General features: G+C 46.9%; 1 protein-coding gene across 1 annotated transcript in view; it reads left to right on the top strand.

Annotated features, from left to right (window-relative positions):
* Positions 1–14759, top strand: part of zeb1a (zinc finger E-box binding homeobox 1a) — a 26530-nt gene extending 11771 nt beyond the window's left edge. Inside the window, exons 2-10 of the mRNA XM_030774143.1 lie at positions 2691–2876; positions 4013–4060; positions 6360–6497; positions 7047–7249; positions 8833–8938; positions 9242–10893; positions 11249–11842; positions 13209–13386; positions 13985–14759. Coding sequence (XP_030630003.1) covers positions 2691–2876; positions 4013–4060; positions 6360–6497; positions 7047–7249; positions 8833–8938; positions 9242–10893; positions 11249–11842; positions 13209–13386; positions 13985–14649 — 3770 coding nt within the window. The 3' untranslated portion in view covers positions 14650–14759. The remainder of the gene's footprint in view (positions 1–2690; positions 2877–4012; positions 4061–6359; positions 6498–7046; positions 7250–8832; positions 8939–9241; positions 10894–11248; positions 11843–13208; positions 13387–13984) is intronic.
* The last annotated feature ends 191 nt before the right edge of the window (positions 14760–14950 follow it).

The following is a 14950-nucleotide window of genomic DNA, read 5'->3' as shown; positions in this document are numbered from 1 at the left end:
GCCAGCAAGGCCAATCACAGACTTTCCCTAAACGCCCACACACACACACACACACACACACACACACACACACACTGAAAAACTATGTGCTATTGTACAGCCACAGAACATGACCTCAGAGATCAGCGACAGAACAGGGAGACAGAGAGAGAGTGACAGAGAGTGACAGAGAGTGAGAGAGAGGGTCAGAGAGTGAGAGACAGAGGGAGAGAGAGAGAGAGAGAGAGAGAGAGAGAGAGAGTGACTTCTGACCCACCCTCCCGACCTTTCCGTCCACCCCTCTCTCTCCCTCTCTCCCTCTCTCTCCCTCTCTTTCGCTCTCTCTCCCTCTCTATCTGTCTCAGAGAAACACCTGTGTCAGGACAGGAAACAGCTGCAGCCTGCAGGGATGAGATTACAACTGTAAATGACTGCAGCAGACACACACGCACACACATACTCACACACACGCACGCACGCACACACACACACACACACACACACACACACACACACACACACACACACACACACTCCTTTCACACACATGTAGGTGGGAGAACTCTTGGACATTGTCCAGTGAAACAGTGAGAGTTCTCATGACCTCATGTGTTTTCTTTAAAAGATCTTTTGGACTCAGAAACCAGTTGAACTCAAAAAAAAAAAAAAAAAAATTTTAAACAGAACAATTTGAAAAATCCCAAAGTCTGTGTGGTATTAAGAGGGAACACAGGCTCTGTATTATCAGCCTGTTTACCAGACATCAAATTCACAGGAATGCTCTTGTCAAGACAAGCTCTCTCTTTCTCTCTCTCCTCATGGCTTCACAGACAGGCCATTAGCATCGCTGGGTGGCGCCCTCTGATGATGTTATGCGATATGTCACACACTCACTGAACAGGAAGCCACTCTAAAAATAACAGACTGACTTCCCCAGTGCACACACGTGTGTGTGTGTGTGTGTGTGTGTGTGAGTGCATGCGTTTGTGCGTGCGCGCACACGTGTGTGTGTGTGTTTGTGCATGAGTGCATGTGTGTGTGTGTGTGTGTGTGTGTGTGTGTGTGTGTATGCTGAAAGTCCAGTGTTCAGTTGTGGCAGCTGCATAGCTCTGTATGTATTTTTTCGTCATAATGTGTGTGTGTTAATTAAACACTTGGACTGTGTGTGTTTGTGTTATGTCACTGTTGTTTTTTAAAGGGAAAGTCGATCTGCAGTACCTAGGCTAGCTGTTTAGTTTGGAGAGTGTTTAGTGCACTGCCCCTTTAAGAACTAGGTCATTGTGTGTGTGTTCAGGGTGTGGAGCAAGGTGATTAATAGGAGGACAGGACGGCGGTGGTTCTGATCTGAATGTGATTGTGGAGAGGTCTGTGTTTTAGTAATGCAGCATGGGGAACCTCAGACAGATTCCATTAGAATGTTCAGCTTCACTGAGTTCTGTGGAAGACCTCCCAGGTCAGAGGTCATCTCCCTGTAGTCCCCTCAGAAAGATCTCCCTGTTCTGCGAGATCCAGTTACCAGGCGAGAGAGGTCCTGTAAACCTGCTAGAGCAATTGAAACCCTGTGAGGGGGATTGAAGCCCTCTAGTGGCAGATCCAGTGGTCAGCGCGCCTGAATGGAGGTTGCTTACGCGAGAGAATGAAAGTAGCTAGCAAGAGAGATCCGATGAACAGCGCACGCATCCAGTGGACTGAAAGTAACTCCACAGAGAGATCCATTGGACAGCATGCGCGACTGAAAAGTTGCAGCTGTTCAGGTAGCTTCCAACCAGTTAGCTAGCTAACTAGCCAGTTTATCTCCGTTGATTTACGGGTCAATTAATATGAATAGCTAGCTAATATAATAATGATGATCGCGGTCATGCCTTCGACAGTTATACGCTGATAATGACCTAATTAATAAATTACAACAAATACTTTTATCTCAGGTTTCAAGTTTATTTAGTTCAGTGTTTTATTCATGTGTTGTATTGTACACTTACTGTATTGTATTCTACACTTAATGTACACTTGCTAAAAGGGCAGTGAATTTGTATAAAATCAAAATAATTTACCGATGACTAGCATGAGCTGACGACTAGCATGAGCTGATAGACAGGACTTCAATGTTCAGCAAAATGGTAGTTTCACATTCGGGCCCCAGGCAGGTTGCTTATGATAATAGCTTTTGGCTGTATTCGAAAACCGCATACTGCACTCTCTGCACTGCATACGACACCGGTATATATATAATTGCGATCATCATTATTATATTAGCTAGCTATTCATATTAATTGACCTGGTAAATCAACAGAGATTAACTGGCTAGTTAGCTAGCTAACTGGTTTGAAGCTACCTAGATAGCTGCTACTTTTCATATGTGCGCGCTGTTCATTGGATCTCTCTCTCCAGCTACCTTCCTTCTCCCTCGCAAGCAACTTTCATTCACTTGCTCTGACCATTCGATCTGCCACTAGAGGGCATCAGTTGCCCTCGCAGGCTAACTGTCTCTGACATCTCTCGCCTGGCAACTGGATCTCTCTTGCGCAAAAAGGATTCGTTACCCCTCGCGTTTTTCACACAACTTTTGACCACAACCTCATAGCAGAGAACATATGGGATACAAGTTTTAAATCATGGTGTTTGTGTGTGTGTGTGTGTGTGTTGACTTTATGTAAGTGTGCAGTGTGTATTGATGTGTTGGGTAGTTCACTGAGGCCTCTTTCTGTGTGCAGTGACAAACTACAGTCATGTGACAGAGGCCAGCTCTGACTCCGACGATGAGGACAAACTACACATTGTTGAGGAGGACAGTATTCCCGACGTTCCCGACTGCCAAGCCCATGTTCCCGAGGGAACAAACACGCCAGCGCTGCAGCAGAATGGTGATGCCGACCTTCACAACGGACACGGTGAAAACGGTGAGTGCTGTGAGGCTGAGCTCTAATGTCACGGTGAAGATTTCGGCGTGTGTCAGAGGAACTAGCTGCGTCTGTAAAATGGGTTTTAATGACAGATTAATCAGTACCAAATTAACTGTGTAAAAAGCATTATAGAGGCAAATGATACTGAAAATACAGTTATTAAAAAATACAATTACTAAACGTGCAGAGAGAGGTGACCGATTGGAATTGATAAGGATCTAACGAGGGAAAAACATCTCTGAATTTGAGTAACTGAGATGTATTCATTTTTATCCTGCTTCGTAGGTCATTTGTAATTGGAAATTTCATGTTCATTAATAAATTCAATTGAAAAGGTTTCTGTCATTTTTTTTAAATTGTCTGATCCATTTATACAGTACAGTTCTAGTGTATGAAGCTCAGAATGTTTGTTATGTCTGGGGCAACACGGCTACACCTCAGCTGCCAACAATTTCCGCTGTTCTGCCCACACACATAAAACTCACATATAGAATTCACAGTACGAACACACATACAACTCACAGGACTAACACATATAGAATTCACAGTACCAACACACATACAACTCACAGGACTAACACATATAGAATTCACAGTACCAGCACACATACAAGTCACAGGACTAACACATATAGAATTCACAGTACCAACACACATACAACTCACAGTTAAGTTAAGACTACCACACACAGAATTCACAGTACCAACATGCATAAAACTCACAGGACTAACACACATAGAATTCACAGTACCAACACGCATAAAACTTACAGGACTAACATGTATAGAATTCACATATCTAACACTCATAAACTCACAATTAAGTTAAAGACTAACACACATAAAACTCACAGAATTAATACGCATAAAAGTCACGGTACTAACACACATAGTGTTCACAGTACCAAAACACATAGAATTCACCGTACTAACACACGTAGAATTCACAGTACCAACACACATGGAATTCACAGAATTAACACGCATAAATCTCACAGTACTAACACACACGATGCCACATCAAGTCAGCTCCCTCTGTGTGTGTGTGTGTGTGTGTGTGTGTGTGTGTGTTTGTGTATATCTGTGTAATTGTAATGGTTTTAAATTGGTTTTTTTTCCCTTATATTTCACAGATGGCAGTCCGGGACCTGATGCCGTCATAGAGGAAGTAACAGTCAAAGGTCAGTTTAGTTAAAGGCCAAGCACAGTGTGTACACACACACACACACACACACACACAATCACATGATCACACACCTACACACAGGTGTAGGTTTTGTCTGTTCACTCACGTTGACTTTGTTGTAAAGAATTTCACGGTTCTGCTTGAAAGAGGGAGAGAGACAGACAGACAGACAGAAGGTAAAAACAGTGTTGGGATTTGGTAGTAATAGAGTAGGGAAGGGCACTGACATACACGTGAGATGCTGGAGGGTGCCGCCTGCCCGGGGGTTCGCAGTCTCTTTACAGAGGGACTGGACGAGCTCTCGTGAGGAAGAGGAGCTTGAGAACTCTTTAACTGGTTTGCTGCAAACTTAGATGGGCACCATATTGGTTCACCGCGCATTCCTATTCCTTGAGATATGTCCCCTCTGTATGGACGATTTTGGTTTTGTTGAAGTCTTTGCGATACTGTATTATTGCCGTCACCACAACTGAACTGCTGAGGAACAGCTTGGGCTCGCCGAGCGACGGACCGACACCACGGCGCCTTGGAACAGCTTCGTGGAGACACCTCCCGCGTTCCCCAGGTTTGGCTGTGTGACCCTCCACGCATCTCCTTAGTTAAACATACACACACAGAGACAGGTACACTTCCACGCTATATACAACACGTAGGGTGGTATTAGGTTAGGGGACCCGTCTTAACTGGATTAGTTCTTGTGTTTCCCTAGACTGCGTGTGTTGATTCGTTTGGATAGGTGCTAGTCGAGTGCCTGGCATTCTTTCCCCTAACAAACAGTTCCTGAATTCCACTGAACTCAGGGGAAAATCCTTCATGGTCAATTTACATGAAAATAATCAGCCTTAACAAGAATCAGTTGTGTTGAGTGTGTCATCAGAATTTTTTTAAGGAACAGATCCCTAGACTGCGTGTGTGTTTTCAGAATTTTTTTAACAGATAGGTACCTACCACACAAACAGGTCTGTGGTTGTGTGTGTGTGTGTGTGTGTGTGTGTGTGTGGTAATGTCATTATCTTATGACTCTCTCCCAGTTAAAAAAAAAAACAAAAAACAAAAAAAAACATTTCTAGTGTTTCTGGTTTTGCTTTTTTCCAGGCACTGCATGTCCTGTTCAGGCTCCCATAGGAAATGAGGGAGAGGGCTTTGTTGGCATGACTCCTAGGCCTGTCTGTAAAAACTTTTAATTGTCATGGCAACATCCATGCCAGCCAGACCAATCTGGAACATTCAAAGATCTAGCCAAAGAAATTCCTTGTGACACTGATCAATAACCAATCATTGATAAACCAATCATACATGCTTTTCACAGAAACTTGTCCCTCTGATCAGATTGGTGTGGTGTGTCTGAATGTGTGTGTGTATCCCTGATTACATAGGAGTGGTGGGTTTTAATGTGTGTGTGTTTGAATGTGTCTGTGCATGTATTTGCGTATGTGTGGATAGCATGGTAGGTTTTGTACAGCTGTGTTGGAGTGTTAACACAGTATGTGTGTGTTTGTGTGTGTGTGTGTACAAGTATTCAGTCCTGCTCTTGTTTTTAAGGTCTAATTTCTGTTATAAACACAGTGTTATGGGTTCTGTTATAAACACAGTGTTATGGGTTCTTTGTTGTTATTGTTACCTGAAAATATATGAAGTATGTTTTACTCTCACAATAACTGTCACACAGAGTTTGTGTGAGTTTGTGTGAGTGAGAGTGTGTGTGTGTGTGTGTGTATGTGTGTGTGGTGTGAGTGTGTGAGCGTGTGGCTGGTACTGTGTGGTTTCTGATTTACATCTCTCTCATGTTTGAGCATAGTTCTCTTCCTCTCTTCAGACAAAAGTGTTATGCAACTCACACCCGTGTGGGTCTTCTTCTCTGTGTGTGTGTGTGTGTGTGTGTGTGTGTCGGGTATCTCTGTTTGTGTATTTCAGGTAAAAGGGAGAATGTGTGAATGTGAGGAAATGTGTCAGTGAAGGTGAAAATAACCAAAGTTAAAGGGACTGTGTCAGTGTGTTTCACTGACGCGTTCACTCGCACATGTGCCTGTGTATGTTTTTAATGTGCGAATGTGTGTGTGTGTGTGTGTGTGTGTGTATGTGTGTATTGTTTAGTGAAGGAGGAGTGTGTTTCACTGACGTGTTCACTCGCATATGTGCCTGTGTATGTTTTTAATGTGCGAATGTGTGTGTGTGTGTGTGTGTATTGTTTAGTGAAGGAGGAGTGTGTTTCACTGATGCGTTCACTCACGTATGTGCCTGTGTATATTTTTAATGTGTGTATGTGCGTGTGTGTGTGTGTGTGTATTGTTTAGTGAAGGAGGAGTGTGTTTCTGAGGAAGATGATGCTGAAGAGGACCAGGAGGCTCAGCAGAAAAAACCAGCTGTTATTTACCCAGAAGGCCATGATAATGACCAGAACACGCCGGACAGAGGGGTCCACGATGAGAACGGTACTCTTCAAACCCCTCCCTCTCTCTCCCCCCTTCTCCCTCTCCCTCTCTCTTTCCCTCTCTCTCTCCCCCTTCTCTCTCACCCTCTCTCTCTCCCCCTTCTCTCTCACCCTCTCTCTCTATCCCCCCTTCTCTCTCTCTTTCCCTCTCCACCCCCCCCCTCTCTCTCTCCATTCTCCCCCCCCCCCTCTCTTTCCCTCTGTCTCTATCCCCCCCCCTCCATCCCCCCTTCTCTCTCTCTCCCTCTCTCCCCCCTTCTCTCTCTCCATCCCCCCTTCTCTCTCTCTCCCTCTCTCTCTTTCCCTCTCTCTCTATCCCCCCTTCTCTCTCTCTCTCTCTGTCTCTCTCTTTCCCTGTGTGCTGACTTGGTCCCTTTCTGTTCTCTGTTCTTCCTCGCTCTGTCGTTTGTTGTCCTCTCACTCAGTCATTACAAACATCTTTCTCGCCACTACAGCAGGTCCAGATAAGTCAGATGCTTTGACTCCTCACGCAGGTTCCTGGTAGTGTTAGGGTTCTGCTATTAACCCCCTTTCTCTCTCTCTTCATCAGGCACTCCGGACACGTTCTCCCAGCTGCACACCTGTCCGTACTGTTGCCGCGGTTACAAGCGCTACACCTCCCTGAAGGAACACATTAAGCTCCGTCATGAGAAAAATGAAGATAACTTCAGCTGCTCTCTCTGCAGCTACACCTTCACCTACCGCTCCCAGCTCGACCGACACATGACCGCGCACAAGGCCGGTCGAGAACAGGTACGGACGACTGGGCCCTGCCCGTTACCGTGGTAACCACCGTCGCGCCCGAGCAGCTCTAGCAGTAAATTAGATCCCCAGTGCTGGAGTTCCGTGTCACAATCTCAGTGTTGAGACGCTGGGATTGTCAGACACTGGTTATGAGTGAGACACTGGGTTTGTCAGACACTGGTTATGAGTGAGACATTGGGATTGTCAGACACTGGTTATGAGTGAGACATTGGGTTTGTCAGACACTGGTTATGAGTGAGACATTGGGTTTGTCAGACACTGGTTATGAGTGAGACATTGGGATTGTCAGACACTGGTTATGAGTGAGACATTGGGATTGTCAGACACTGGTTATGAGTGAGACATTGGGTTTGTCAGACACTGGTTATGAGTGAGACATTGGGATTGTCAGACACTGGTTATGAGTGAGACACTGGGTTTGTCAGACACTGGTTATGAGTGAGACATTGGGATTGTCAGACACTGGTTATGAGTGAGACATTGGGTTTGTCAGACACTGGTTATGAGTGAGACACTGGTTATGAGTGAGACACTGGTTATGAGTGAGACATTGGGATTGTCAGACACTGGTTATGAGTGAGACACTGGTTATGAGTGAGACATTGGGTTTGTCAGACACTGGTTATGAGTGAGACATTGGGATTGTCAGACACTGGTTATGAGTGAGACACTGGGTTTGTCAGACACTGGTTATGAGTGAGACATTGGGATTGTCAGACACTGGTTATGAGTGAGACATTGGGGTGATCACATGACTGCAGGCTAGTGCGGGGTGACAGCGTGCGTCTCAGTATTCCCATGGAGATGCTAATGTAAATGTAATGTAAATCTCTGTGATTGCACACACACACTGTGAACAGCGTGCATTTAATCCATCCAACACACCAGTAGTGAACACACACAACAGATGCAGGAGCATTGGGCAACCCGGGGAGCATTAGGGTTAAGTGCCTTGCTCAAGGGCACACAGCCGTGGATGTTGGCCTGGGAATCAAACCAGCAACCGTGGATGTTGGCCTGGGAATCAAACCAGCAACCCACCAGTCATGAGCCCGGTTCTCTAACCTTTAGACCACAGCTGCCCACGGATGCTCATCCCTTGTCAGGTGTAAAAAAGTGATTAATGACTTCAGATGCCCCTAGGGCCCCGTGCCTGACTTTCCCAGACTGGTCAATGCTAACACCATCACAGGGAATCAGACATGCCGAATTAGGAGCAAAAGGAGTTTGAAAAAAACTCTGGTGTGTATGACGGAAAGTGTGATGGACGTGGGCGTGTCCATTACTGCAGCAGTTCTGTTTTATGTCATGTTGGTGCATAACACACAGCAAAAAGAGGAAATATGCAGATCAGGCATGTACAATTATTATTATTATTATTATTATTATTAGTATTGTTGTTGTTGTTGTTATGAATCTTATTTCCTCTAGATGCATTTTCAGTATTATTTTAAATGGTTCGTGTGATCATAGGGTTAGAAATAACTAGAACAGAACAGAAACCTAACTAGGAAACCAGAATATAATTTTAGCTGTTTCTCTCACATACTCTCTCTTTCTCTCTGTGACAGCGAATCGCAGCTCAGTCTGGAGGGAACCGGAAGTTTACATGCACAGAGTGCCTCAAGGCCTTTAAGTACAAGCATCACCTTAAGGAACATCTGCGCATACACAGTGGTAAGTCGCCATGTAAGGTCATCGGTACTCGTGTGAAGCCGCACACTCTGACACAATTAAGTTGTGTGTGTGTTTGTTTGCTTATGGTCTGTGTGTTTGTTTGCTTATGGTCTGATATGACTTAATACAGTCAGTTTGACACTTACATACTTGAGTGTTGGGACAGTGTTTTTGTTTTTGTTTGGAAAGTTTTGTTTCCTTGTGTTAACAGTATTGTACGTAGCATTAATCTGCCGTGTAGTAAAAGGTTGTTCTTTGTTTCCTGACTTTGACGCTGGGTTTTCTCTTTCTCTCTGTGTGCAGGAGAAAAGCCATACCAGTGTTCCAACTGTAAGAAACGCTTCTCTCACTCTGGTTCCTACAGTTCACACATTAGCAGTAAAAAGTGTGTTGGAGCGCCCCCTGTGGTCAACGGGCTGTCTCGGCCGTCGGGGGGCAAAGCTGCTGCGACCCCTTCCCAAAACGCTCCCTCTTGCCTGACGTCCGCCCCCACCACCCGAATCCTCCTGCGGGAGAAGCCAGATGGCAGCAAACCTCTGCAGGAGCAGCTTCCCGTAACGCAGATCAAACAAGAGCCTGCCGAACACCAGCAGAAACCTGTTGTCATAACAACCAGTCCCGCCCCCATCTCCGCACCCTCCACCACAAACGGGGGTGTGACTCCAATCCAGGTTGCCGCGCCCCAGGGCGTGGTCCAGACTTTGGTTCTGCCCACTGTTGGCCTGGTGCAGCCAATCAGCATCAACCTGAGTGACTTGCAGAACGTGTTAAAAGTCGCCATGGACGGTAGTGCCACGCGACAGGTGCTGGCTAGCGCTAACAGCGCTACCTCTAAGGTTGTGACTGGTCAAACGCAGCCGAAAGCACAGGCCGTGATCCTCCAAACGCAGCAACAGCCGCAAACACAGCTCATCTCAGCCATCTCCCTGCCTATTCTGGACCAGGATGGCACCACCAAAATCATCATCAACTACAGCGTGGACCCTCAGCTCAGCACGGCCAAGACCGCCCCAGTTCAGCAGCCCAACGCAACAACACAGTCAAATGTGACACAGGCAAGCCTAACACAGCCAAACCTAACCCAGCCAAACTCAACGCAGCCAAACTTGGCACAGGCAACCCTGAAACAGCTCAACGCCACACAGCTGAAAACAACACGGGCAAACCTAACACAGCCAAACTCAACACAGGCAAACCTGACGCAGCCAAACGTGCCACAACAAATCAGACTGGTCCAAACTGGTCTGGCCCAGTCACGGCTGGCCCAGCCCGCAGTCTTCATCCTGAAGAGGAGGGTGGAGCCCACGACAGTGCCCGTAAAACACACAGTCCCAGTCAACAGAACCACAGAACCAGACAGAACCTCAGAGCCCAACAGCACCCCGACTGAAATGAAACCCACCACGCAGGTCACCTGTACACCTCAGGACCTGACCAAAGTGCTGAGAATCAAAACTGAGCCGGAGTCACCAGTGGTTACAGACACTGACAGAAAGGTCAATATCCAGTCAGAAGAAGAGAGAGATTTACTGACGCAGAAAAACGGAGAGGCACAAATGAGTTCTGGTCCTGACTTGGTTCCGACCCAGTCCGGTGGCGACGATTCAGAGTCCGGTGTGTCCTGTCTGCTGTGTGATGACAGGCCTGGGGGCTTGGACATACTCCACTCTCTGAGCCGCTGTCTCCACGGAAACGGCCGGGGTTCTAACGGCTCGTCCGAATCCGTCTCCCTCTCCTCTCTTTTGGGACAGAACGGGGCGGGCTGCCCCTCGCTGGAGAGCCTCCTGGGTCTTCTGAAGGCCTACAGTCAGGACACGCAGCCCACCGAGGAGGAGCTCTCCCGGGTGGCCAAGTCTGTGGCCCTCCCTCTAGACGTGGTCAGGAGGTGGTACCACAGAATGCGCTCAGGTCAGGTCTCGCTGCTGCCCCCCGGTGGCGTAGACAAGGCTCAGCAGGTGAGACGGTGAGATGGTTTCAAAGCTGCTAGCAGCAGTCTTGTTCACCATAACACCTTACAGGTTTGAGTTGACTAGTCTTTTATTGAAATGCTAGTCGAACATCTCATGTCTGTTGAATTTCGAGCGTGCACCTGGAAATCCTTTTTTTTTGGTACAAATGCAAGTTTAGGGACTACAGCAGTCCTGTACATTGCTTGTTTTAATGCTTGTTTGAATTCCAGCATCAGACAAAGTCATGAATTTACACTCTGCTTTTGTGGTCTTCAGAAAGACCACAGAACCAGAGTGTGTTTAAGGCTGACAGAACATTGGATTAAACTGAGTGTTGGTGATTTGTTATGTGTCGCCTCAGGCAAACCCAGACGACCTCTCGCATGACCTCAGCACCCTGTCTGAGGATGGGGGCGGAGCCAGCCAGGCTGAGGACTCTCCCACCACACCAAACACCCACAGTGCCAAATCCACACAGGAGGTGCCAGACCCCGACCCTGGGGCCTCCTCCTCTCCCAGTTCTCCTCTCAACCTCTCCTCTGCCGGCCTGGTCATCGTAAAGACAGAGGATTCAGAGGGGGAGGGACAGGCTGAACCACTGGACCTCTCGCTTCCCAAACCTGCGCAGGACCCGGCTGACCCCGTGGCGACGGTCGAAGTCAACGCCCAGACCGAACCGCTCAACCTCAGCTGTGCCCAGAAGCAGCCGTCGCCAGGCAGCAGCACCATCTACCTGACGCAGCCGAGCTCCGCGCCTATAAACATCGTGGCGACGCAGATCCCGACGCTGGTGGCCATCGCCGAGCCGGGCACAGGAGTGCCCTGCATCCGCGCCATCTCCACCCACAAACGTGCCATCCTCATACCACAGCTCACATACACCTATACCACCAGTCCGTCTACTGGCAGTGCCACACCCGACACACCCAACACGGTCGTCCTCAACGGGTGCCAGGTACGGCCTTATCAAAGGACAAAAAAAAAAAAAAAAAAGTCTTGTATACGTATATATGTATTTATACAGAGTTGGGCTGTACAGACATGTCATTCTCTGTATGTGTTCAACCAGCAAAATGATCTGTCTCTGTGTGTGTATCGGTATAGCAGGCCAGAGGTGGACGGGGTTTATACCGGAAGTCACATGTTGTATTTTCTAACTTGACCTTCATTGGCAATGCAATTTTTGTGCCTTTAATGTATCAAATTAACTTAATATTATTTAATATAGTTATTCAATTATATTTGAATTATAGTTAGTTATGACATAAAATTAATGTAATATTACTTCATATCATTATTTATGAAATATATTTCCACATCCTCATACTGTACCTTTCATCTCTCTCTCTCTCTCTCTCTCTCTCTCTTTTATTTTAAACTAAGCCAAGTTTTATGTGCTGTCTGAACTCTACCACCACCGCTGCCTTTTAACTGGGGGACATTGAACAATCAGAAACTGAAAAAATGTTTTAGAAGTCAAAAGATTCTGCTTTGCATTGGAAATAAAAACTTTTTGCAGTAAATACATATGGGAAAATAACTTTCAGTTGAAGGGAATAATCTTAAATTCTAATGATGCTGTGTTTGTGATTCTTGATGTGTTAATGTTACTGCAGTTCGCTAGGGAAACGCGAATTACTATTTTACAACAGTAATTAACACATACAGCTACAAACTACAGGTAGCGTCATTTTGATGGATGGTTTGCAGGGTTAATCCAGCTGCCACGCTAGGCTTTTGTCTCACTAGCTCCCGCACCTGACGCGGTCGGGGTGACTACAGAATATAGCGATCACTTTTCAATAATGTGTCGTAGATAAAATGACAAGTCCTGTGTCCTGTGTCGCATACAGAAGGGGCATTTTTATCTTGTGCCCCCCCCCCCCCCCCCCAATGATATGAATCCAGTTGAAGAAACGTAGTGGCTGACACACAGACATGCCCCCCCCCGAATAATAACAAGCAACTTTGGGTAGGAGAAATATCTGTTTCCATCACATTATTTGTGCTTTCCCGAACAATGTATGTGGAGTTGGGTACATCCCTAATATATATATATATGTATACTAAGAGAGAGAGACACACAGAGAGAAGGGGGGGGGGGGGGTGACAGACAGTGGGAAATTTAAATGTCACTTAATGGATGAATCATCGTTAAAGGCAAGTGTTTAATCTTTCCTTCTCTTCCACTGGCCCCTCTCTCTCCCTCTCTCTTTACTGTAGTCTGTTGATCCTTCACCTCTCTCCTTTTCACGGCAGATTCGTCTGGTTTATTGTGATTAACTCTGCCCTCCTTGGCTCTCTGTCTCCCCCTGCTGCAGGAGGAGAGGGTGGACACCAGCTCAGAGGGGGTGTCCGCGTTGGAGGAGCAGAATGACTCAGACTCCTCCCCTGTGAGGAAGAAGAGGAAGACTCAGGGTGGCATGTACGCCTGTGACCTGTGTGACAAAATCTTTCAGAAGAGTAGCTCACTGCTGCGACACAAATACGAACACACAGGTACTCACACACACACACACACACACACACTCACTCACCGGTACTCACTCTCTATCTCACACACACACACACGCACTCACAGGTACTCTCTCTCACACACACACTCACAGGTACTCACTCTCTATCTCACACACACACACACACACTCACCGGTACTCACTCTCTATCTCACACACACACACTCACAAGTACTCTCTCTCTCTCACACACACACACAGACACTCACAGGTACTCTCTCTCTCTCTCTCTCACACACACACTCACAGGTACTCACTCTCTCTCACACACACACACACACTCACAGGTACTCTCTCTCTCTCTCACACACACACTCACAGGTACTCACTCTCTCTCACACACACTCACAGGTACTCTCTCTCTCTCACACACACACTCACAGGTACTCTCTCTCTCTCTCTCTCTCTCACACACACACACACACACACACACTCACAGGTACTCTCTCTCTCTCACACACACACACTCACAGGTACACACACACACACACACACACACATATCTCTGAGTGATTTTGAAATGCTGAATACCAGTTTTGGTTTCTCCATCATCATCATCATCATCGTTTGTTCTTCCTCAGGGAGGCGTCCTCACGAGTGCGGAGTTTGCAACAAGGCCTTCAAACACAAACACCACCTGATCGAGCACACGCGCCTGCACTCCGGGGAGAAGCCCTATCAGTGTGACAAGTGTGGAAAGCGTTTCTCCCACTCCGGCTCATACTCCCAACACATGAACCACCGCTACTCCTACTGCAAGAAGGAGACGCACGGGCAGCCCGGCCACAGCACCCCTACGCCTCCTTCTCACGTCGACTCGGATGAGAGGGAGAGTGAGGGAGAGGAAGAAGAGGAGGAAGAGGAGAGAGAAGGGGAAGACCTGTCCATCTTGGACATGGAGGACATCCGAGTCGTACGGGTGGGAGAGGAGGGCAGCGAGGGATATGGAGAGGAGGACGGAGAGAACCAGGGGCTGGAGGAGGAGCAGGAGACAGCTGAAGGTAGGAGCGAAGAGGAGGTGGAGCAAACGGCCAGAGAAGATGACTCCGAAGAGCAGGAGGTGATGGAGGTACAACTAGGAGATATTCACACTCTGGGAGACGCTGGGGAAACTATAGAAATGGGTGACGCCATGGCGACAGCAGATACCATGGAGACGGAGGGAAACCACGAGGAGGAAAACAACGAAGCTGCAGATGGTTTGGACGATGCTGAGACTGACAACAAGAGCGAAGAACCAGAGTGAGATGATTTTGTTGGCCTGAGTGAAAGAGCGACTGACGGAGATCAAACAGGAGAAAATGTCGTGTCCGTGGGCTCTGATGCTGAAAACTGTGCTCAAGGTTTTTTGTTTTGTTTTGTTTTTTGTTTTTTTTACTGTGTTGTTACCCAGGGGTGCCTGATTTAAATCAAATGAAAAAAAAAAGGAAAATAAAACCCACAAATATCTTTTCGTGCTTCGGGGGAAAAATACAGTGTTAAGTAAATCAGTGATAGTACCAGAGCTGGAAGAAAACAAACATCAATAGCATAAAAAAAAATAAAAA

Source organism: Chanos chanos, chromosome 5 (assembly GCF_902362185.1).
Source record: "Chanos chanos chromosome 5, fChaCha1.1, whole genome shotgun sequence".
Lineage (NCBI taxonomy): Eukaryota > Metazoa > Chordata > Actinopteri > Gonorynchiformes > Chanidae > Chanos > Chanos chanos.
The sequence above is the reverse complement of the archived record's forward strand: the minus strand, read 5'-3'. Positions and strand labels throughout refer to the sequence as shown.